The sequence below is a fragment of the Canis aureus genome, chromosome 33 (assembly GCF_053574225.1).
Source record: "Canis aureus isolate CA01 chromosome 33, VMU_Caureus_v.1.0, whole genome shotgun sequence".
Classification (NCBI taxonomy): Eukaryota; Metazoa; Chordata; class Mammalia; order Carnivora; family Canidae; genus Canis; species Canis aureus.
Window position 1 is genome coordinate 24,519,790 of NC_135643.1, and position 19,063 is coordinate 24,538,852.

The 19,063-nt window shown below is 34.8% G+C and overlaps 1 protein-coding gene across 9 annotated transcripts in view; it reads right to left on the bottom strand.

Annotated features, from left to right (window-relative positions):
• Positions 1-5,436: 5,436 nt before the first annotated feature.
• UBE2D3 (ubiquitin conjugating enzyme E2 D3) overlaps positions 5,437-19,063 on the bottom strand; it is a 31,231-nt gene continuing 17,604 nt past the window's right edge. For 8 of the 9 annotated variants that reach the window (XM_077882171.1, XM_077882165.1, XM_077882169.1 and 5 more), the window contains 5 exons: positions 12,328-12,405; positions 10,882-10,987; positions 8,945-9,038; positions 8,464-8,513; positions 5,437-6,922 (listed from right to left, as the gene is read on the bottom strand). In XM_077882171.1, coding sequence (XP_077738297.1) covers positions 8,465-8,513; positions 8,945-9,038; positions 10,882-10,987; positions 12,328-12,405 — 327 coding nt within the window. In that variant the 3' untranslated portion in view covers positions 5,437-6,922; position 8,464. The remainder of the gene's footprint in view (positions 6,923-8,463; positions 8,514-8,944; positions 9,039-10,881; positions 10,988-12,327; positions 12,406-19,063) is intronic. The other variant, XM_077882170.1, reaches the window with a different exon arrangement.

Below are 19,063 nucleotides of genomic sequence, written 5' to 3' on the forward strand. Positions count from 1 at the left end.
TCATCTTCACAATAATAATTCTTCTAATCCATTAACACAAGATGTCTTTGATGTCTTTCCATTTATTTAGGACTTCTTTAATTTCTTCCAGAAATGTTTTGTAACTTTTAGTGTTAAAGTTTTACACTTCCTTCGTTAAATTTATTCCTATTTTTTGATGTTATTGTAAATGGAATTGTTTTTTTAAATAAAATTTCCGATGTTCATTGCTAGTTATAGAACTGATTCTTGCGATTTTTGTACCCTGCAATTATGCTGAATTCCATTTTTAGCTCTAATAATTTTTAAGTGATTCTTTAGGATTTTCTGTATCATGTCATCTGTGAATATATAGTTTTACTTCTTTCCAATTTTTGATGACCTGATATATTTGAAATTTTTGCAAGTCACACAGCTCCCATTCATGGTGCCATGTTCCTTTGTATACTTTTTTTCTATGTAACTGTGAGCTATTACTGAGTTCCTGCAGAGTATTTGTTTGCTTCTGCCAATACTTGGCTGCTCTGATTTGGAACTATTTTAAAAATTAAATCTTCTAAAAAAATTAAATCTTTCGCTTGAGTTTTCTGGGACCACTTATGTAGTAAGATTTAGGGTTGCAAATCTTCACAAAGGCCAAACTATTACTACAGATTCTGAGCGAATATTCTCCTGCCACAGAGCACCAAGTTTCAGGATATGCAGACTCCATTGTATTAGGGAGGGGCTTCTCTTACTTGCCACCACTCTTTGGATGCATTCTGGGCTTCACAAAAATTATAGTTCACTTGGTTTCTCAAGTGTTTCTGAAGTGAAAGTTGGTTTCTGGTTATATTTTCTTTTTGGGCTTCTGGCTTCAATTTGTTTTTGGCTTGTGAGTACTCCTTTCTTGATTACGGACACATTTTTTTAAAAAAATTGTTTTCCCCAGGGTTTTTAGTTGCTTTTGTACAGGAGTTTATCCGGATAAGCATCCATGCTAAGAGAAGCTAAACTGTCCATTTACTGTGATGCTACTTTATGTATGCTTATATTGTTATACTTTTATTAGTAGTCAGAGAATAAAGAAAGTTCCATGCATTACATCAGTCCCCCTTATCTGTGGAGGATACATTCCAAGACCTCCAGTGGATGCCTCAAACTGCTAAAGTACTGAACCCTTTATGTATTTTCCTATACATACATGCCTATGATAGTTTAATTTATAAATTAGGTACAGTAAAATTAACAAAAATAAGCTATCACAATTGTAACAACATACTGTTGTAACAACATAATAAAAGTTATGTGAATGTGGGCTTTCTCTCAAAATCTTATTGCACTGTGCTCACCCTTCTTGTAATAGGAGAGGATGAAATGTCTGTGATGGGAGAAGTGAGGTAAATGTGACATACTTATGCTACCACTGACCTCTTGACAATATAACAGGATGATTTGCTTCTGACCCACAGTTGACCATGGGTAACTTTAGACTGTGGTCAAGGGAGTACTACTGTATAGTTTGTTTTTTGTACTTTTGGAGTTAAACATACAGCAAGGAATATTTTTGGTAAAGTCTGCCATTTAGCTCATGATCAAATATCAAATTCAAGGTGGATAATACTGAATATGCCATGGCACTCCATAATGGCAGGGTTGTTGGTATTTTATGCAGAGTTGAGAAAAACCACTTTAATAGGTTTGACATTTGAATACTTAGAGAGAAAAGGGAGCTATATGGCTTCTGAGATAATTCTAGGTCAAAGGGAACCAAGGGCAGATATCTTAAGGTGAGAGAAAAGTCTGCATGTTCAAATCTCACCAGAGGCCTTGTGTGGCTGAGCTGAGGGACCTGGGGAGCAGTGGAAGTGTACTAGAGAAGTAGAGGTGGTGGGAAAAGTCATTAAAACCTGTAAATCGGGCAGCCCTGGTGGCTCAGCAGTTTAGCGCTGCCTTCAGCCCAGGGCGCGATCCTGGAGACCGGGGATCGAGTCCCACGTCAGGCTCCCGGTGCATGGAGCCTGCTTCTCCCTCTGCCTGTGTCTCTGCCTCTCTCTCTCTGTGTGATTATCATAAATAAAAAAAAAAATTAAAAAAATTTTTTAAAAAATTAAAAAATAAATAAAAATAAAACCTGCAAATCACTTTAGTATTTCAGCTTTTACTCTGAATGAGATGGGAAACATTCAGGTTTGCATTGATGACATATCTGATGTGGCTTAAAAGGATTATCCTGAGTGGTGTGTGTGGGAGACTGCGGCAAAGTTAAAAGCAAGGAGGACCAGAGGAAGCTGTAGCAGTAATCCGAGAGGGTGATGGAGCTTTATACCATGGTGGCAGCAGTAAAAACAGCGAATAAAGATTAAAGATTCTGAGTAAAAACTAAAAGCAGATCTTAAAGGATTGCTGTTCAATCTGAAAGTGCAAGTGTGAGAAGTCAAGGTTGATGCCTAGCTTTGGGCCAGTCCAACTCAATGGATGTTAGAGGAGGTCAGGGTGTGTGTATCTGTGTGCAGAAACCCAGTAGGTTTTAGACATTTTGAAGGTAGCTTTAGGTAGCAGGTGGATAAAGAATAAGCTACACAGTTTAGGCGAGATAGCTGGGACGCCAGAGGACAATGGTTAACCATATTCTTAAGCAATTAGGGCATGAAACTCCATTGTTTGGTCTTACTTGACATTATTCAATTTTGATATACCAACAAGGAAGGTATAGAGGTTAAGAGGCTCAGACAATAGTATGTAAAATGAACATGAGTTATTCAAAAAACCATTTTCAGTACAGGGAAACGTGAGTTTCATCCAGAAATAGTGTACAATTTGGGATGATTTAACGGACAATGGAACCTTAACTAAAATTCCACGTTAAAAGAGCAATTACTAGAAATAGCAAGCCAGAGTTAAGAATCATTTAAAAAAAAAAAATTCTTCAAAATGAGGCAAGAAAGGACCAAATAGTTCTAGAGTGCAGGAAAGAATGCAAAATTGTGTTAATTACTGGGGACCTAAAGAAAACAAGATTATCCTAGGCTTTCCGATCTTTTACAAAGTTCCTCCATAAATTTTTGGGGGGTTGGGCGTGTAGAGGTGGTCATTCTTAAATCCTGTTTCCAAATCACAATTTTTGTATTACTTTGGGAGTGTTGAAAACTTTAATAGCTACTTTCAGATGTTTATTATATGCTAAATCCAGTGAACACTGCAAACACCCTCATTATGAAAACTTACCTTTTCACTATAAAAACAAACAAAAAAACACAAAAAACCCACCTAAACAATTTTCTAAGGCCAAAGAATGAGACCAGTGTTCAAATCCTTGCTTAGCTATCTAACCAACACTTTAGCAGACTTTTGTACCTGGTAACCCTTTAAATACTACTTGGCCATTGGTTGAATTATACATACACAGTTAAGTCCTTGTTATAAATTTGAAGGTCCTCGCTAGACAATCAAATTAGTTAAGTAAATGTGTAAAACAACTTATTTGTAATTCAAAGTGCTATAAATTTTATTTGGGCATCCAACGGAGGTTCCCTTATTCCTATGAAACAGCAAGAGGTGTCAAATAGCTTTTGGGCCCAAGAACTGCTGCTGTGGGCTATTAGATCTAGGAGCAGACTTCAGAATCATTTAGATGGCTTTTAAAAGGAGACTGCTGGGTTTCTCAAGTTTATCAGTAGACCTGGAGTGTGGTTTGGTATTTTCCATGTTAAAGAACTTCCCAAATGATAAGGATTATTAACTAGTCTTGGAACCACACTTTGAGAACCAGTCTTCTTTATAGACCACTGTTTTATAACTACTATTTTAAGAAGTTCAAAATAGAACTCACACACAGTATTAAGTGTGGATTTCATGTTAGCTGGAATTACTGAGACCAAAGTGTCTTTAAACACAGACTTTAATGGTAACAATTCCTTTAAGCTCAATTAACCTTAGCTATTACAAGTGTTATGCAGATGTCACTATTAAGACAATATTTAGTGACTTGTACTGGTTTCCTCATAAAAGACAAATTCACTTAAAAGTGTAATCAACAATCATTTTAACAGTTTTGTTATGCCAACACAAAACACGGCTAATTTGAGTCACCTCCAAAATCACTAACACAGCATGATCAGTAACTGAAGCATATCTTAACTAAGCCATTAAAAAATAAAAGTGAGTGTTTCACTACCCCTGAGACCACTAGTTAGCTGTGGTTCATACTTTAAAAAATTGTGAGTACACCCACACAAGAAAGCAAACTAACAAGCTTTTAAAAAAAATCTAGTATCACATTGCAAACTTGCCCAGGAAAAATTAGTTAAAATATAATGTACTATTAACAGGTCAGCTGGACTATAATTCTTAGATCGAAACTCAGTATTAAAAATGACTTTATGCATTAAAAGATATATTTAAGAACCAAAATCAATTTTTAATCTTTTAATATGCATCCAGCCCTACACATGGCACTAGTAATGTATATATGGGGGGAAAGGGCAAATTCTTGGATTCTTTTGAAGGTTTCATTGGAGATGATCTCAAGTCCAGTGTCCATACATTCAAAAATGTTGGTTTTCCAGGTACTTTACTGTTCTCTTAAACCTGGAGAAGCCTTTATGGCTTATTCCCTTAAGTGACATAAGAAATGTAGAAAGCATCAAATCAAAGATACAGAGACTGGACACATCTAGTAATTATTATGACAATCAATGGTTTAAGTATTCATAGAGATGACTTAAAAGTTGTCTATGGCTAAAAAAAAAAAAAATCAACTTGAAAGTCAATTAGGAATTCAGAAGCTGACAAACTGTTTATTCACGGCTGGCTTTCAAAGATAGGCCTACTAAAGCTATTATTTTGAGTATAGAATCAGAAGTAATTATTTTGAAAATAAAGCAAAAGAACAGTATTTCTTACCTTAAGATTACTAATTTCTCATTTGTAATTTGAATCCAAAATAGCTTTAACAGTATGATGTCTACCTTTAAAGAGTAGTTTTTTAAGTAAAAGAGGAAATGAAAAAAATTCACTCATTGGAAAATTGTATAGCTGGGTTGATATTTCTCAATGAAATGCTTAAATTACAGAATTAACAAAGTCAGAACATCTTCGGAAGGCATGCATTTCACTTGCAGTTTAGAGAAAAACCTTAAGTCAATAAACCATGTCCGAACTACGTATTAAAATGTTTATAAAAAAAAAATCAAGCTTTAACATTTATTTTATATCTAGCTTTCCACATCTGTGTGCAGACAAGGAGTAAGATTGCACGTTAAGTGTAATAAGCAGTGCAAAATGTGTAAGTGGAGAAAAGTCACAGATGTGCTAGAAATCAAATACAAGATTTTAAGAAAGCAATGGACAAATCAAAAGAACTAGAAAAAAAAGAAGTAAAACTAACAGGATCAGGAAGGGTGAAGAATGATAATGCCCTTGTTACTACAGAAGTTAAATTAGTGGCACAGATAGCACTTATCAAACAAAAAATAATCCAATAGCATTAACTTTTATTCATTCATGTTAAGTAACCTGAAATGATATCTGTTGCATTTAAATGCTCATTAATGTAAATGGCTGAACAAATCCATTTCAATGGATATTCAATATCCCACATAGGTAAGTCACTTCAACACAGCCTCATGACAACTCCCACACCAAAACAGTACTTTATTTTTTGAATTTTGACTCATTATTACTCCCATGTTATGGTTTTCTCAGCTGTCAAGTGTACAAGGTGAAGAAAGAATTTAATAAGATGGGGGGTTGCACCTGGTAAATAAATTTCTTAAACTCCATATACATGTTTCAAAGCTGCTGGGTCCCAAGTCCATCTATGAACTCCAGGGCTGCAGTATCATGTGCAGCATACTAAAAGCTACACTATCCGAATAGCTTATTAATTCTGCATAAATCAGGTCAATCAATGTGTCAACCTGTAACAGACTGTGCACTTTTAACTGAACATGGCAAAATATTCACTCTTTTGAACTTTACATCATCATTTGATGTCAAACAATGAAGCAAATCCCAACAGTATATACAAAAACAGCTTTGCATTTACAAAAGATTGTTTCCCATACTGATTAATTCAGGCAGCTAACTCATTGGTTTATGCAACTTTATTGAAGAAAAATAAATCAATTACTAGCAGAGCTATTAGTTGATCACTCATCCATTGACAACTTTGCATCATTTATTCAGTGCTATATTAAACAGTGTATTGGAAGATAGATTAACTAATAGCTCCAAGCCTCCTAACAATTTAAATGAGAATTACAAAATGTTTGAGACCCTATTTTGGAATACAAAGGGTGTTTGACTTCCAATTTCCATTCTCTGTAGAACAAGAACAGGTCATTCCTTTATTGACATGCATAAAATACATCACATTTTCTGTTCTGCTGATGCTATAAATTCAATACCAATTCTCCAGCCACATCAGTTATGAGCATAAAGTATATCATGTAACCTCAAATCTCTAACAGTGGAAGGCTTAAAAAAAAAAAAAATCTGGATGCTAGAATAATGCTGCTTCCTTTGATGTGACAACTGAGCATCCATCTCCCTCCCCCTCAGATGATTTCTTCAGCATGTTAGAGCAGTGAGGAATGGTTTTAGTCTCATAACCAAGTTAGAGTGAAGACATTGGCCACATAATACACATGCTCCATTTTTAAAAAAATTCTGAATCTTGGGCAACTGTTCTCTTGTAACTACTTTACAGTTTCTAAAAGCAGTTATTGTCCAAAGCTGGAAGAACTTAAGTCTTCTCAGATGAGCATGTGAATGAATGGAGGGAGGTAAACAAAAAATAAAATTAAAAAAGATGAGGTCTGATAGGGGAGCAGCCGGATAAGAAAATCAAAAAAGGAACAGTAATTTAAAGTTTATTCCAGCTATAATGCAGGTTATTCTGACTTTAAGGTAGCATCACATGGCATACTTCTGAGTCCATTCCCGAGATATTCTGTTGTACCTGTAAATAAAGAAGATGTTATTTAAAAAGTCAAAGAATTCTTAATACTTAAAAATATTTCAATTTTACCTCCAGACTCATCATGGAGTCATCTCTCATGGTTATGATTAGAATTAAGCCAACAGGGAGAAAAAGCATTGGTATTCAAAGCAATGTGGGAAATGGAAATCTTAATGCTTCCAATGCAATGTTCTAATACACTGAAAGTTTAAGTATTAATAAACACAATCAAGTGGCACTGAGATTGGGGAGACTAACAAAAATTAGATCCTTTCTCTCCCCTACCGAGTTAAATGTTCTATTAGAGATTCTCTAATTAGTATCATTCTAACAAATTTTAACATTAAAAAAATTATTTTACAGTTCATCATGGATTTATGTCAGAATAGCACACACATTCTGTAACCTATAGAAATTTCCACCAAAGCTGGAACTAAACAATTTAATCTGAATCCTAGACCTTGAGAAATTACTAGCCTTGCGTAATACCAGGAAATACCTCTGAGATTTAAGCACAGGTAGAAGATTAGACACTGGGGAGGATGAAAAAAAGGAAATTTCAAGAGGGATGTGGGTGTGACTGGTATGTATGTGTTAATTATAACACTTATGTGTTACTTTTAGAAAGGGTGGTTACTGGAACAAGCCTCACTTGAGACCTGATGAACGGGAATCTCTACTAGGAGTATAACATGGGGGCATCTGTTTAGAAAGATCAACAGATAATTCACACATAAGCAAGGTTATTTATTACTGAGGAACATCACTAATATTGAGAAAGACTATCATTTTCTTCCTGTATTATATCCATGACATAGGCTACTTACCAAACAAAAAATATAGTGATAACTTTAAGAAATGAATATACATCAAAGGGCAGCGGAAGAGAACTTTTAGATTTGTATTTCCAGTTTAAACTTTCTAAAACATTAACTAGCTTCATTTCAAACCAAGAACCAACCATGGTTCGACCACATTTCTAAACTTTGGCATACAGTTCTCTCTACCATTCATGGTTACCTCATTTAAGGACACCCTCTCAAAAAGCCAGCACTTTAAAACAAAGGTTTCATTTAGCATACAGAGAGCCACAAAATATAGCTGGTATTAATGCATGCTTGTCAGTAATCAACATTTAGTTTAGATGCTGAGAGGCTTTATTAAATGTGTTTTTCCCTTACATTATTATTTCTTGGCCAAATCTGAACTAAATCACATTCCATATAGTACTGGTATAAAGGTTAAAACATAACAAATTTAAAATGTAATACCATTGTAATTTGAGAAAGATACTACTTATTAAACTTTAATTTCTTACTAGTGCTATATTTAACTGTTTTGCCATGCAAAAATACTCAAGAGCAATAATGACTACTTGGTATACTTTCACGCTAAACAGAGATCAAGCAGTTAAATGTACAGTTTTCAAAAAACTGTCCCATGTTACCTTTTTGTTAGTTAATACAGTGCCTTAAAGCATGCAGCACTCAAGTGCTGGCAGTACCATGAATAAGCGCACCATAGAGTGCAGATCCTCTTACCCTACAACATAGCGTATTTCTCTGTCCACTCTCTTGCTAACCTATTGTACCTAATTGAACAAGTACACTTAGCATTAATTATAACATACAACAAAGTTATAATGGTTGAAGTCGTACATAAAGATAATTCAAATATTTGAGAAATTTAGACCAAATTTTTATAGCAGTACCAGTATTTATTTCACAAACATAACTGGAGTAAAGAAAACTTTGCTTTCTTCCCAAAAACTTGTAAGTGACAAAGCCCTGAACATGTTAGAAAAATAAAATTTTAGAGGGGCTATTCACTGTCACATAAACGAAAACTTATTTTTTTAAAAATCCCATTTCAAAAAGTATCTTTCTGTACATCTTAACTATTATCTTACCAGAAATAAATCCTCAAATCTTCTTGGCATTGCCACAACTTACAACAGAGTGTAAGCCTAGCTCATTAAGAAAAACCACACTCTTTATGTTCCTTAAACTACTACATACTTACTTATCTCTGTCTGTTTTATAGATCCGTGCAATCTCTGGCACTAGGGGGTCATCTGGGTTTGGATCACATAGCAGTGAACAAATGGATAAAAGAACTGCAAAAAAAAAATATAAATAAATAAATAAAATAAAAGCCTGTTACCCAGCATTGGGCATTTAGATAAATAAAAATGTATCTAAAAACATCTATTAAAAGCCTCAACCCTCAAAAGATTTTTTATTAGTTTATAACTTAATGTCAATGGGACAAAGCTCTGTAGAGATTTGCTCACAGAAGACAAACTCCTGATAAGTAAGGAATGCTAGAAATAGAGCTTTGTTGGATCTAGTACTGACCACCTATAAAAAACAAACTCAGGAGTTCTGACATTTTCAAATGATGCTCTATTAGTTTATCCTTTTTAAAAAGTGGTATTAGAATTTAAGTAACTGGAGTTTCTTGGTACTTTGAGAGGAGGAAAAATCTAGCAAAGAATATGCAGGCAACATTAATGCAATATTATTTTCAGATGTTAGGCCTGATGAAAAATCCACTCTCAGGGAGCTTGGCTATGACTACTGATCTTGGGAGTTGTGTGTGCAAATCCCATGTTGGGAGTAGCAATTACTTAAATAAAGATGTATTTAAAAATTCATTCTCTGCCCTGCTCTCCAGAGTTACACAAAAATTCCAACTGCTCCACTGTTTTGTCTCCTTGAATTTATAAAATAACAGTATTAGTTAAATGAATGCTGAGATCCATCTCTATTACTAATTGAGCCTTCTCAACTCTAGTTCTTAGTCTGACCTGTTTAATATATAAACTTGGAAGATACCAAGCATTCCAGAGCATGTATCTAATTCATTTTGTATGCCTGTTATGTGCCACACACTGCAAAAGTGTTAACAAAGACTGGTCATGAAAATCTTCAAAGATAACAGTACCATATAAAATAGTAGTAACATAATATATTACAGCAAATATAATTTTAAACCCAAAGGCAGGAGGGCACACATATAAAATGCAACCCATATTTAACAGAAACCTAGTGCTGAGCTGTATTCCCAACAATCATAAACTTGGAATCTAGTATTAAGATATTCTTGATCCTGTATTTGTAGAGTATCTGTAATGTATCTGGTGTTAAGAGAGCTTGAGTTGCAAGGGAAATAGAATGTATCCCAAGAAGGTGAAAAATATCTAAAATTATGTCACGCTTGAAATTACAGCACCATACACCAAAACGGATTTTTCTTCTCCAGAAGACTTCAGATTCGTTTTACAAATATGTGAAACACTAGTCTGTTTTTTTTTGTTGTTGTTTTTTTAGCAACATTAAAAAAAACTCATTTTTTTGTTTGAATGCTAAGTCAACAACAAAAATCAAAATTTACGGGAAGGCAGACTTCCTTCAACTATGCAGTTTTGTGGTAGGGGATTATTTTTGGGGGGTGGGGTGGGGAAAAAGTAACACCACCATAGTCCTTCAAACCGGAGAAAGAACTCTATCTGGGATATTCTATCTGGGATATTCATGTGGAGACTGGACAACCTATTAGAGTTGTCACATAACAGGCCCTTATTAAAAAATACTGTAATAAACACACAAGAAAGCAAAATCAGAATATTCCTAGAATGGAAACCAAGATTTAAAAGCTCTATTAACTTTGCATATACCATTTTATAAAACGCAGCCAGTGAGATGTGAGTGGCCTAGGATTGGAAACTACTACTGAAATCTATTCAAGAAACTTTATTATTTGCAAATAATGCCTATATCCCATTTTGAATTTTAATGTTTCCCCCATCTTTAATCAATATGGCTGAAAGAGCAAAAATAATTTTTTTCTTCTCTACCTCTTACCAAAATGTTGGTATATGGAGGTTAAGTAGGCCCCAAAATAAAACTCCATTAAAAAATGAGAGCAGCTCAAGACTTTCTCTAAAAGTATTTTACCTTTAGAAATAGTTAAAGCAGGAGACCACTGTGATCTTAGAATATCGAGACAAATGCTGCCATTACTGTTAATATTTGGATGATAAATTCTTGTTGTAAATGCAACCTAAAATAAATTAAAAAAAAAAAAAAAAAAAAAAAAGCTTTTAGGTATTTTTCCAAAGTAAAAATAAAAGCATCCTAATCTGAAATAGAAGACTTTTAAAGCAAGGCTTAAAATACTGTCACACAAACACAAAATCAAAAGGCTGAAACCTATTTGTACACAAAAAGACTAAAAATTACAGAAAGTGGTTTGTATATTCTGATCAAGATATTTCAGGGGCTCCCTTTAATTAAAATAGAAAATATAACTTTGAAGCAAAAATTTTATTATCATGATATGGTGGGATATTCTGAAGGTTAACTTTGGCTTTACCATGTAAAAATGTCAAAAAGAACACCATGAAAGGTAGTCAACATTAAAAAATAAAGGAACTTCAGAATGTAAACCAAAATTACAGATCAACGTATTTAGGGTATCAAGTTACAAAGTTATGTGTGTTAGTCTGCATTTCCACTGTACATAAAATACAAATGTGAATGATCACCAAAAGTGTTTCACTTAAAGTAGCCGTTATACTGCACCTATAACAGGACTGCAAAAATGGCTGAAGTGCCAATGTTTTTCTTTTTTTAAAAAAGATTGATTGATTGATTGATTCATTCATTCATTCATTCATGACAGACACAGAAAGAATGAGAAGCAGAGACACAGGCAGAGGGAGAAGCAGGCTCCATGCAGGGAGCCCAACACGTGGGAATGGGTCTCCAGGATCATGCCCTGGGCCGAAGGCAGCGCTAAATCCCTGGGCCACTGGAGCTGCCCCAATGTTGTTTTTCTGTTGTTATTCATATAGGTTGGATTTGTTAATTGCTCTGGACAGTCAAGGACCATATGCTTTTAATAACTGTAAACCAGTCCCCTCCATGCATTAAACTCTAAGTTTTGTTACATTTATTGTTATATATGCAAACATAAACCCCTGAAAAATAACCCATCTAAACCCCAACAAACAGCATAGACTGCAGCAATATTGGCAAATACACACGTAACTAAATACCTGAAGCCTACTATTGCAAAGGTTAAGAAAAATCTATATGAGCATAACAGGAAAAACTTTTTTTTTTTCCCCACATAATGTATCACAACCTTGCATCAATGAGGGATAAGTCTGTTCTTATCTGGATTTACAAAGTTCAAATCCAGGTCTAACTGCTCTCTTAACTAGAGGTTAAAAGTCAGCATTCTGTATTGGTGACTCAATACACATATTTTTAACTTAATTATTCTTATTCACTACAGATACCCCAATTTAGCATTAATTATGTAGAACCTTGATTTCTAACTATACTCCTTTGAAATAAAGCACACATCTATACTAATGGATTTTGGTGAATACTTGCCTTAGGTGGTTTGAAGGGGTAGTCTGTAGGAAAATGAATTGTCAAAAAGAATACACCGCCTTGATATGGGCTGTCATTCTGTGAAAAGAAAAATTTGCTTAACTCTGATATTTAAAATATCACTGCGAAATAACCCATGTAACATTTCTATTTCCTAAGCATTTCTCGAACATGAACCAAAATTACCTGTTTATACTGCAATAAAGAGTATAAATTATTCCACAGTTCAGTTCGTATTACTAAACTACACAATCAAAATTTACTATAGAACAATGAACCCTTACTTTTACTTAGATCCAATTTTATGTAAGTCATCAAAGAATTGAAAAATTAACCAGAAACTCAAGTGTTCTAGATCTTGATTTTCACAGAGGAAAGTATACTTTGTAATAACGTCTATATATGGCATATCAAACTTGAATTTTAAAATAAGGTCTTATATTTATTTCTTCTGATGATAACCACATACACATATATGGGCTTTGTACTTAAAACACACCACTCTGATGATCACTTTGGCAAACCAAAATGTTAGCTATTGCAGGTTAACCTTTAACTATCTTCACAGGAGAAGCAAAACAGAAACAAAACAGGTTTTTAACAAAAGTTTAATTCCCAAATAGCTCATCAAAAATTCTCAGTTTTTGAAAGTTTATTTTTTAAATATTGTCTACACACAACATGGGACTCAAATTCCTGATTCTAAAATTGAGTCACAAGCTTTTCCAACCCAATCAGCCAGGAACTTCTCAAAATTCTCATTTAAAACCATGATTTTGGGATCCCTGGGTGGCGCAGCGGTTTGACGCCTGCCTTTGGCCCAGGGCGCGATCCTGGAGACCCGGGATCGAGTCCCACGTCTGGCTCCCGGTGCATGGAGCCTGCTTCTCCCTCTGCCTGTGTCTCTGCCTCTCTCTCTGTGATTATCATTAATTAAAAAAAAAAAAAAAAAAAATTAAAAAAAAAAAAAGATTAAAACCATGATTTTTTTTTTTTTTTTTAAAGATCTGAGAGAGAGAGAACAGGAGGGAAGGACAGAGGGAGAGTCTTAAACAGACTCTGCTGAACACGGAACCTGACTTCGGGTTCAATTCCAGGTCCCTGAGGTCACAACCTGAACTGAAACCAAGATTTGGATGCTTAACTGTGTCCCCCAAGGGACCCCCGAAACCATGGAATATTTTTCTTCAAAAGCATACTGAATTTTCCACAACAAATCAATACACAGGATTACTAGATCTGGAAAACAACATATAACATTTTCTCTTCCACTTCAACAGAAAAATAGAAATTTTCAGGCTATAGCACCACTCTTCCTCCTTTGTTGATTATAATTGGAGTATGAAGAACTCTCTTAAATATCACACAAAGTTAGTATGAAGTAGCATTTGGAAAACACTACTTGCTAGAATCTTACATTTTACCAGGAAAAAGACAGAATTGTGTTCCCATTTTACCTATAAATAAAAATGGGACTTGAAGGAAAAACTTAGGTGGTAGAAGACAGAACCAAGATTGAAACCAGGGCTTTTAAAAACATTTTTTTAAAAAAGAGTTTGAGAGAAAGAGACAGCACACAGAGGAGGAAGGGGCAGAAGGAGAGGGAGAGGGAGAAGCAGACTCCCTGCCAAGCAGGGAGCCCGTTGCAGGGCTCAGTCACAGAACCCTGGGATCATGAACTGAGTCCAAGGCAGATGCTTAACCAACTAAGCCACCCAAGTGCCCCCAAATCCAGGTCTTATAAAGATCACTGGTCAACATGGATTAGAGAGTGATGACAAAGGACAGTGACCTTGTCAAAAACTTTCACCTTAAAGTTGAAGAAAATATGAAAACTGCCTATGGATATGCAAAGAAGCCACCTGACAAGGTCTTTGAAAATGTATAGTAACTGAGTTATTACCAACATCCATTTCTCTACATTCAAGAGAGTATGTGTGTAGTGCTAACATGAGCCTTTTACAATGCCCATTCTGGTATCAGCCAAGTAAAAATGTTTTCAGATCTGAAACTTTAAAATATAGCTCATTTAATTCCCAGCCCTTTGTAAAATAGTTTAATAACACTTGAATTAATCTAACTTCATTCTATAGACCAGGCACATATAAAGGATATAGAGAACAATTTATCTTGATGGGATAATTAACATTCTGGTAAAGAGACATGAAATAAAATGTTGCAAGTAAGAAAAATGAACAGGAGATACCTGCAACTTGAAGGAAAAATGTCAATTTACTGATAAAGTTCAAAGAAACATTCAACTAGTATAATCTGAGTCCTTTTTACTCCAAAGCTCTTTCTTTTCCTATTGTCTAAAAACTTTAATTCAAAAAACAACACTGAAAAGTAGGATATTAAAAGTACAGAAAAAAACAAAGCACAGAATATGATCTAAATTTATTAGATTAGCATTATCTTTGTTAACAGCTACATTGACTAGCAATAGATGCTTCAAATGGCATATGCTTTTACAAAATAAACTAATATGGAAAATGTACAATGTACAATAAACAAGTTTAGGGTAATTTTAAATAGTGAAAGTTTTTATAAAACCAAATCATGAAGTTCTAAGTTTACATTCCAAGTTTCATATAATCGCAAGTGCTGTATTGGACGGCTTCTGAATAAAGGCAATCTAATGGTAAGATTTAGTTTTTATTTTTTTTTAAAGATTTATTCATTTGACAGAGCAAGAGAGCACAGGCAGGAAGAGAAGCAGAATTCTCATTGAACATGGAGCCCAACGTGGGGTTCGATCCCAGGATTCTGGGATCATGACTTGAGCTGAAGGCATGTGCATAGGACTAAGCCACCCAAGCACCAGGCCCCTAATGCTAAGATTTAGGGAAAGTCAAATTTCCTTTTTTTTTTTTTTTTAAAGATTTTATTTATTTATTCATTCATGAGAGAGAGAGAGAGAGAGAGGGAGAAAGCAGGCTCCACTCCATGCAGGGAGCCTAATGTGGGACTCAATCCTAGGACTCCAGGATCACGCCCTGGACCGAAGGCAAGTGGTCAACCGCTGAGCCACCCAGTTGTCTTGCCAAATTTCATTTGTTCAAAAAAAGAACATACAGAAGGAACAATTCAACCCTACATTCTTTCAACTCAGAGGAAAAGCTGGTAAAAATCACAAAATCCTGAGGTAACCGAACTATTATATCTAAAAATTGAGGCTCTGTATCAAATTTACTATAAATTGAAAGCAGAACTCTGGTGGCTCAGTGATTTAGCACTGCCTTCGGCCCAGGGCATGATCCTGCAGACCCAGGATCAAGTTCCACGTCGGGCTCCCTACGTGGAGCTTGCTTCTCCATCTGTGTCTCTCTGCCTCTCCTGAATAAATAAAAAATCTTAAAAAAAAAAAAAAAATTGAAAGCAAACAAAATAAAGCAAAAAGGAATACTTTGATCAGTCAGTTGACCCAAATCTTAGAAATCCAGAATTTTATTAGATCTCTTCTTTAGAAACCTTCTACACCCTGGTTTTAACTCCCATCAATCCAAAGTCACTCCTTCTCAGTGTCTGTACTCCTCCCCCAGGGCAACCATTAAGTTGCCCAGATCCATCTTCTGCTTTTATCTCCTGACCCATACTTATTTTGGCAACTCTTTAATTTTTCTTTAGTATAGTTATTAGTTCCAAGACATATATATTCAAATGCCTATAAATATTTATTTCTGGATGTTTCCTGTGTCCAAAACACAAACCACAAACTCTTCATTAATCAAAGTAGTTATTAATCTTAAAGACCCTTAAAGTTTCTTGAACTAGCTAGCTTCCTTCCTCTCCTTTATGCCCACTGCCACTACTCTGCGTTCAAGATCTTACCAGTTTTTGTTTATAATTACGGCAATGTCTTACTTCTGGTATTCCTTCCTTCACTCTTTCTCTTCTCATTTATCCCCTGCCCCAATGCTGAAATTGTCATAAAATACAAGTTACACCCCTGCTTGAAATCTAGTACAGCTTTCAAGATAAACTGCAAACTCCTAAGGACACAAGGTGCTTTATGATCTCTTTCCCACTAAATACAGTTGGTCTCATCTTCCACCTCGTCTCCTGTATATGTTCTCTTTACTGCACTTAAAATATTTCACACCTCTTTTTTCTATTATTTCTTTCTTCTAACTTGAAATATTCTTATCTGCATCCTTATCTTCTTCATCTCTAGGACCCTACCTATACTGTAGGATCCATCTCAAGCTTACATGTCCTTAAAAAAGATAATACTGCCTTTCCTTTAGTTCAAAATCCTGTTGTCCTTCTTTTATACCTTTCCGTGCACAGTTATACTATTCAACATGCTTGTAACTTATTTACTTTTATTTCCCTCTTCCTCTAGACTACAAAGTTCCTTAAAAAGGGAAGAGTTTGGGATCCCTGGGTGGCGCAGCGGTTTACCGCCTGCCTTTGGCCCAGGGTGCGATCCTGGAGACCCGGGATCGGATCCCACGTCAGGCTCCCAGTGCACGGAGCCTGCTTCTCTCTCTGCCTGTATCTCTGCCTCTCTCTGTCTCTCTCTCTCTCTCTGTGTGACTATCATAAATAAATAAAAATTAAAAAAAAAAAATAAGGGAAGAGTTTTCACGGATCATTAGCCTTTATAGGAACTGACAATACATTTAAAATTAGTTGAAAAAATAACCCTTATGGACCAATAAGACAATACCTATGAACCAGTTAGTTGACTTCAGATGGTTTTTGCAGCTGATTCTGCTCAGACCAAGGCCTAAGGTTACATTGTATTACCCTCAAAATGGTACTTTCTACTATGGCTGTATCATAGTATCAGTGTGGTTCTCCTAATAATTTCAAAATATTTTCCTGCTAGCTCCATCTCCAACTGAAGAAAAATCAAGTGTATAAATATCAGGTAAGGAGTTAATTTCTAATTGCATCGTTAATGGGAACTGCCCTTAATACAAAAAAACAAAATCATAAAAACCAAAGCTTAAAAACCATATAACCAGCAATGCTATCAATTCCTTCAAAGGTTTAGTTTAGTATTTGTGCTTCCAAAGTATCCTACCTTCAGAAAGAATAAGTCAGTTCAAATAGTTATTAGAAAGAAGCATTTCTGCCTCATAAACTTAATGATTAAGAATATTTCCAGACTACAGTACACTAAATTCAATAGTTAACTCTGTATTAAAACAAATTAGATGCTCCATTTCTTAGTCAGGAACCTTTACTTATGTGGCACTACCAATCACTTTTACTGACCTAGAAGAAGTACTCCAAAGCAAAAGTACGTTTGTAACCATTTATTCTTTCAGCAAATGTGCAAATATATGTGTTGTTATACCACCAATGGCCCTATGTTTTAGCTCATTTATCTGCATGTCACTTACTAACAAAATAAAGCAATTATTTATCTAATTGAACTGTGATATTTTATCATAAAAATGCGATCAAAAGCCAAAATAAGAATATGAGGTATTTCATTGATGACTCTATAAGTAAGGGTAATTGTTAACTACTTGCAAGTTCACATCTAAACAGGTGCTTACTTAAATACAGTTTTTGCTTTTGTTAATCAGAATATTTAAGTAGTTCTGATAATCAAGTATTTGTTTTTAAAAGCAGAAAACGGTCATTCACAGTTGCTAAAAAAATTTACAAGGAATAGCTATAATCTGAAATAGGTATAAAACAAGTGAAAAATGTTTTCTGAAAATAAAAGCAAACTAAGTAAACAGTTACAAAAAGGTCAGGATAAGCAATCTCCTTTTTATTCTCAGGAAAATTGCTAGCATAAACTACTTACTTATACTTCACTTTCATTTACTGTAAGTATATTCCTTACCTTTTGAAAAGACAGTTCAAAAAAACCGTGAAGTCTCAAAGTCCAGCAGGAAAACATCACACTGGTTTCAAAGAGTTGGTTTATTATGCCCAATTAGAAATCTTGATTACCAACTCTTTAGTGCTTAACACCGACAACTAATTTTTTATAAATAAGGCCATCTTGAAAGCACCCTCTGGATCGAAGATGAGCTTTTACTTGGTAGAAATACTAAGGTATTTTACTGAGTACTCTGCTTTGAAAATTGGTAATCTATGAGAAAATTCTAAAAACTATAAATCTAAGTGCCTACAGAAACTAGGTAGGCAAAATTAAGTTGATAGGAATACTATGAGACACAGACTCCATATAAAAAAGGGAGGTAGTTGCTACTCCACCCCAAGCCATTAATGCAGTGCAATGAAGGCCTGGTAGAGGTTTTTATGTGAAGACTGCCAACTTTTAGAATGTTCTGGGGACCAAACTGGGTAAAAGCCACACTAACTATGTGCATTTAAAAGAAGTAACAATTTTGCTACCCAATAATAAAAGGAAGCATTTTTAAAGCAAAATAAAATTTACCACAGCTAAATATCACCCCACTCTACCACCATCACCAAGTTTAACTTAACTGGATTCACAATCTCCTTACCTTTAGGTCCTAACATTTCATAATTACTCTAACTCATCCCTGCTATGATTTCCCATAAAATTTCTCCTACTAAGTGCTTCATTCATGTATCACTTACTTCCCACTTTATCACTGTTTTAATTGCCTGTATTTCCCAGTAGATTTTTAAGTTCCCTAAAGAATGAGAGGGATCATATCTATCCTTAATGGCTGACAACACAGTGGGGTAATCACACTAAGATAGAAAAAAAGATTAGTTATCAAAATCTGAACTACGAAATAAATACTTATTGATCCAACTCATTAACTGGCTAACT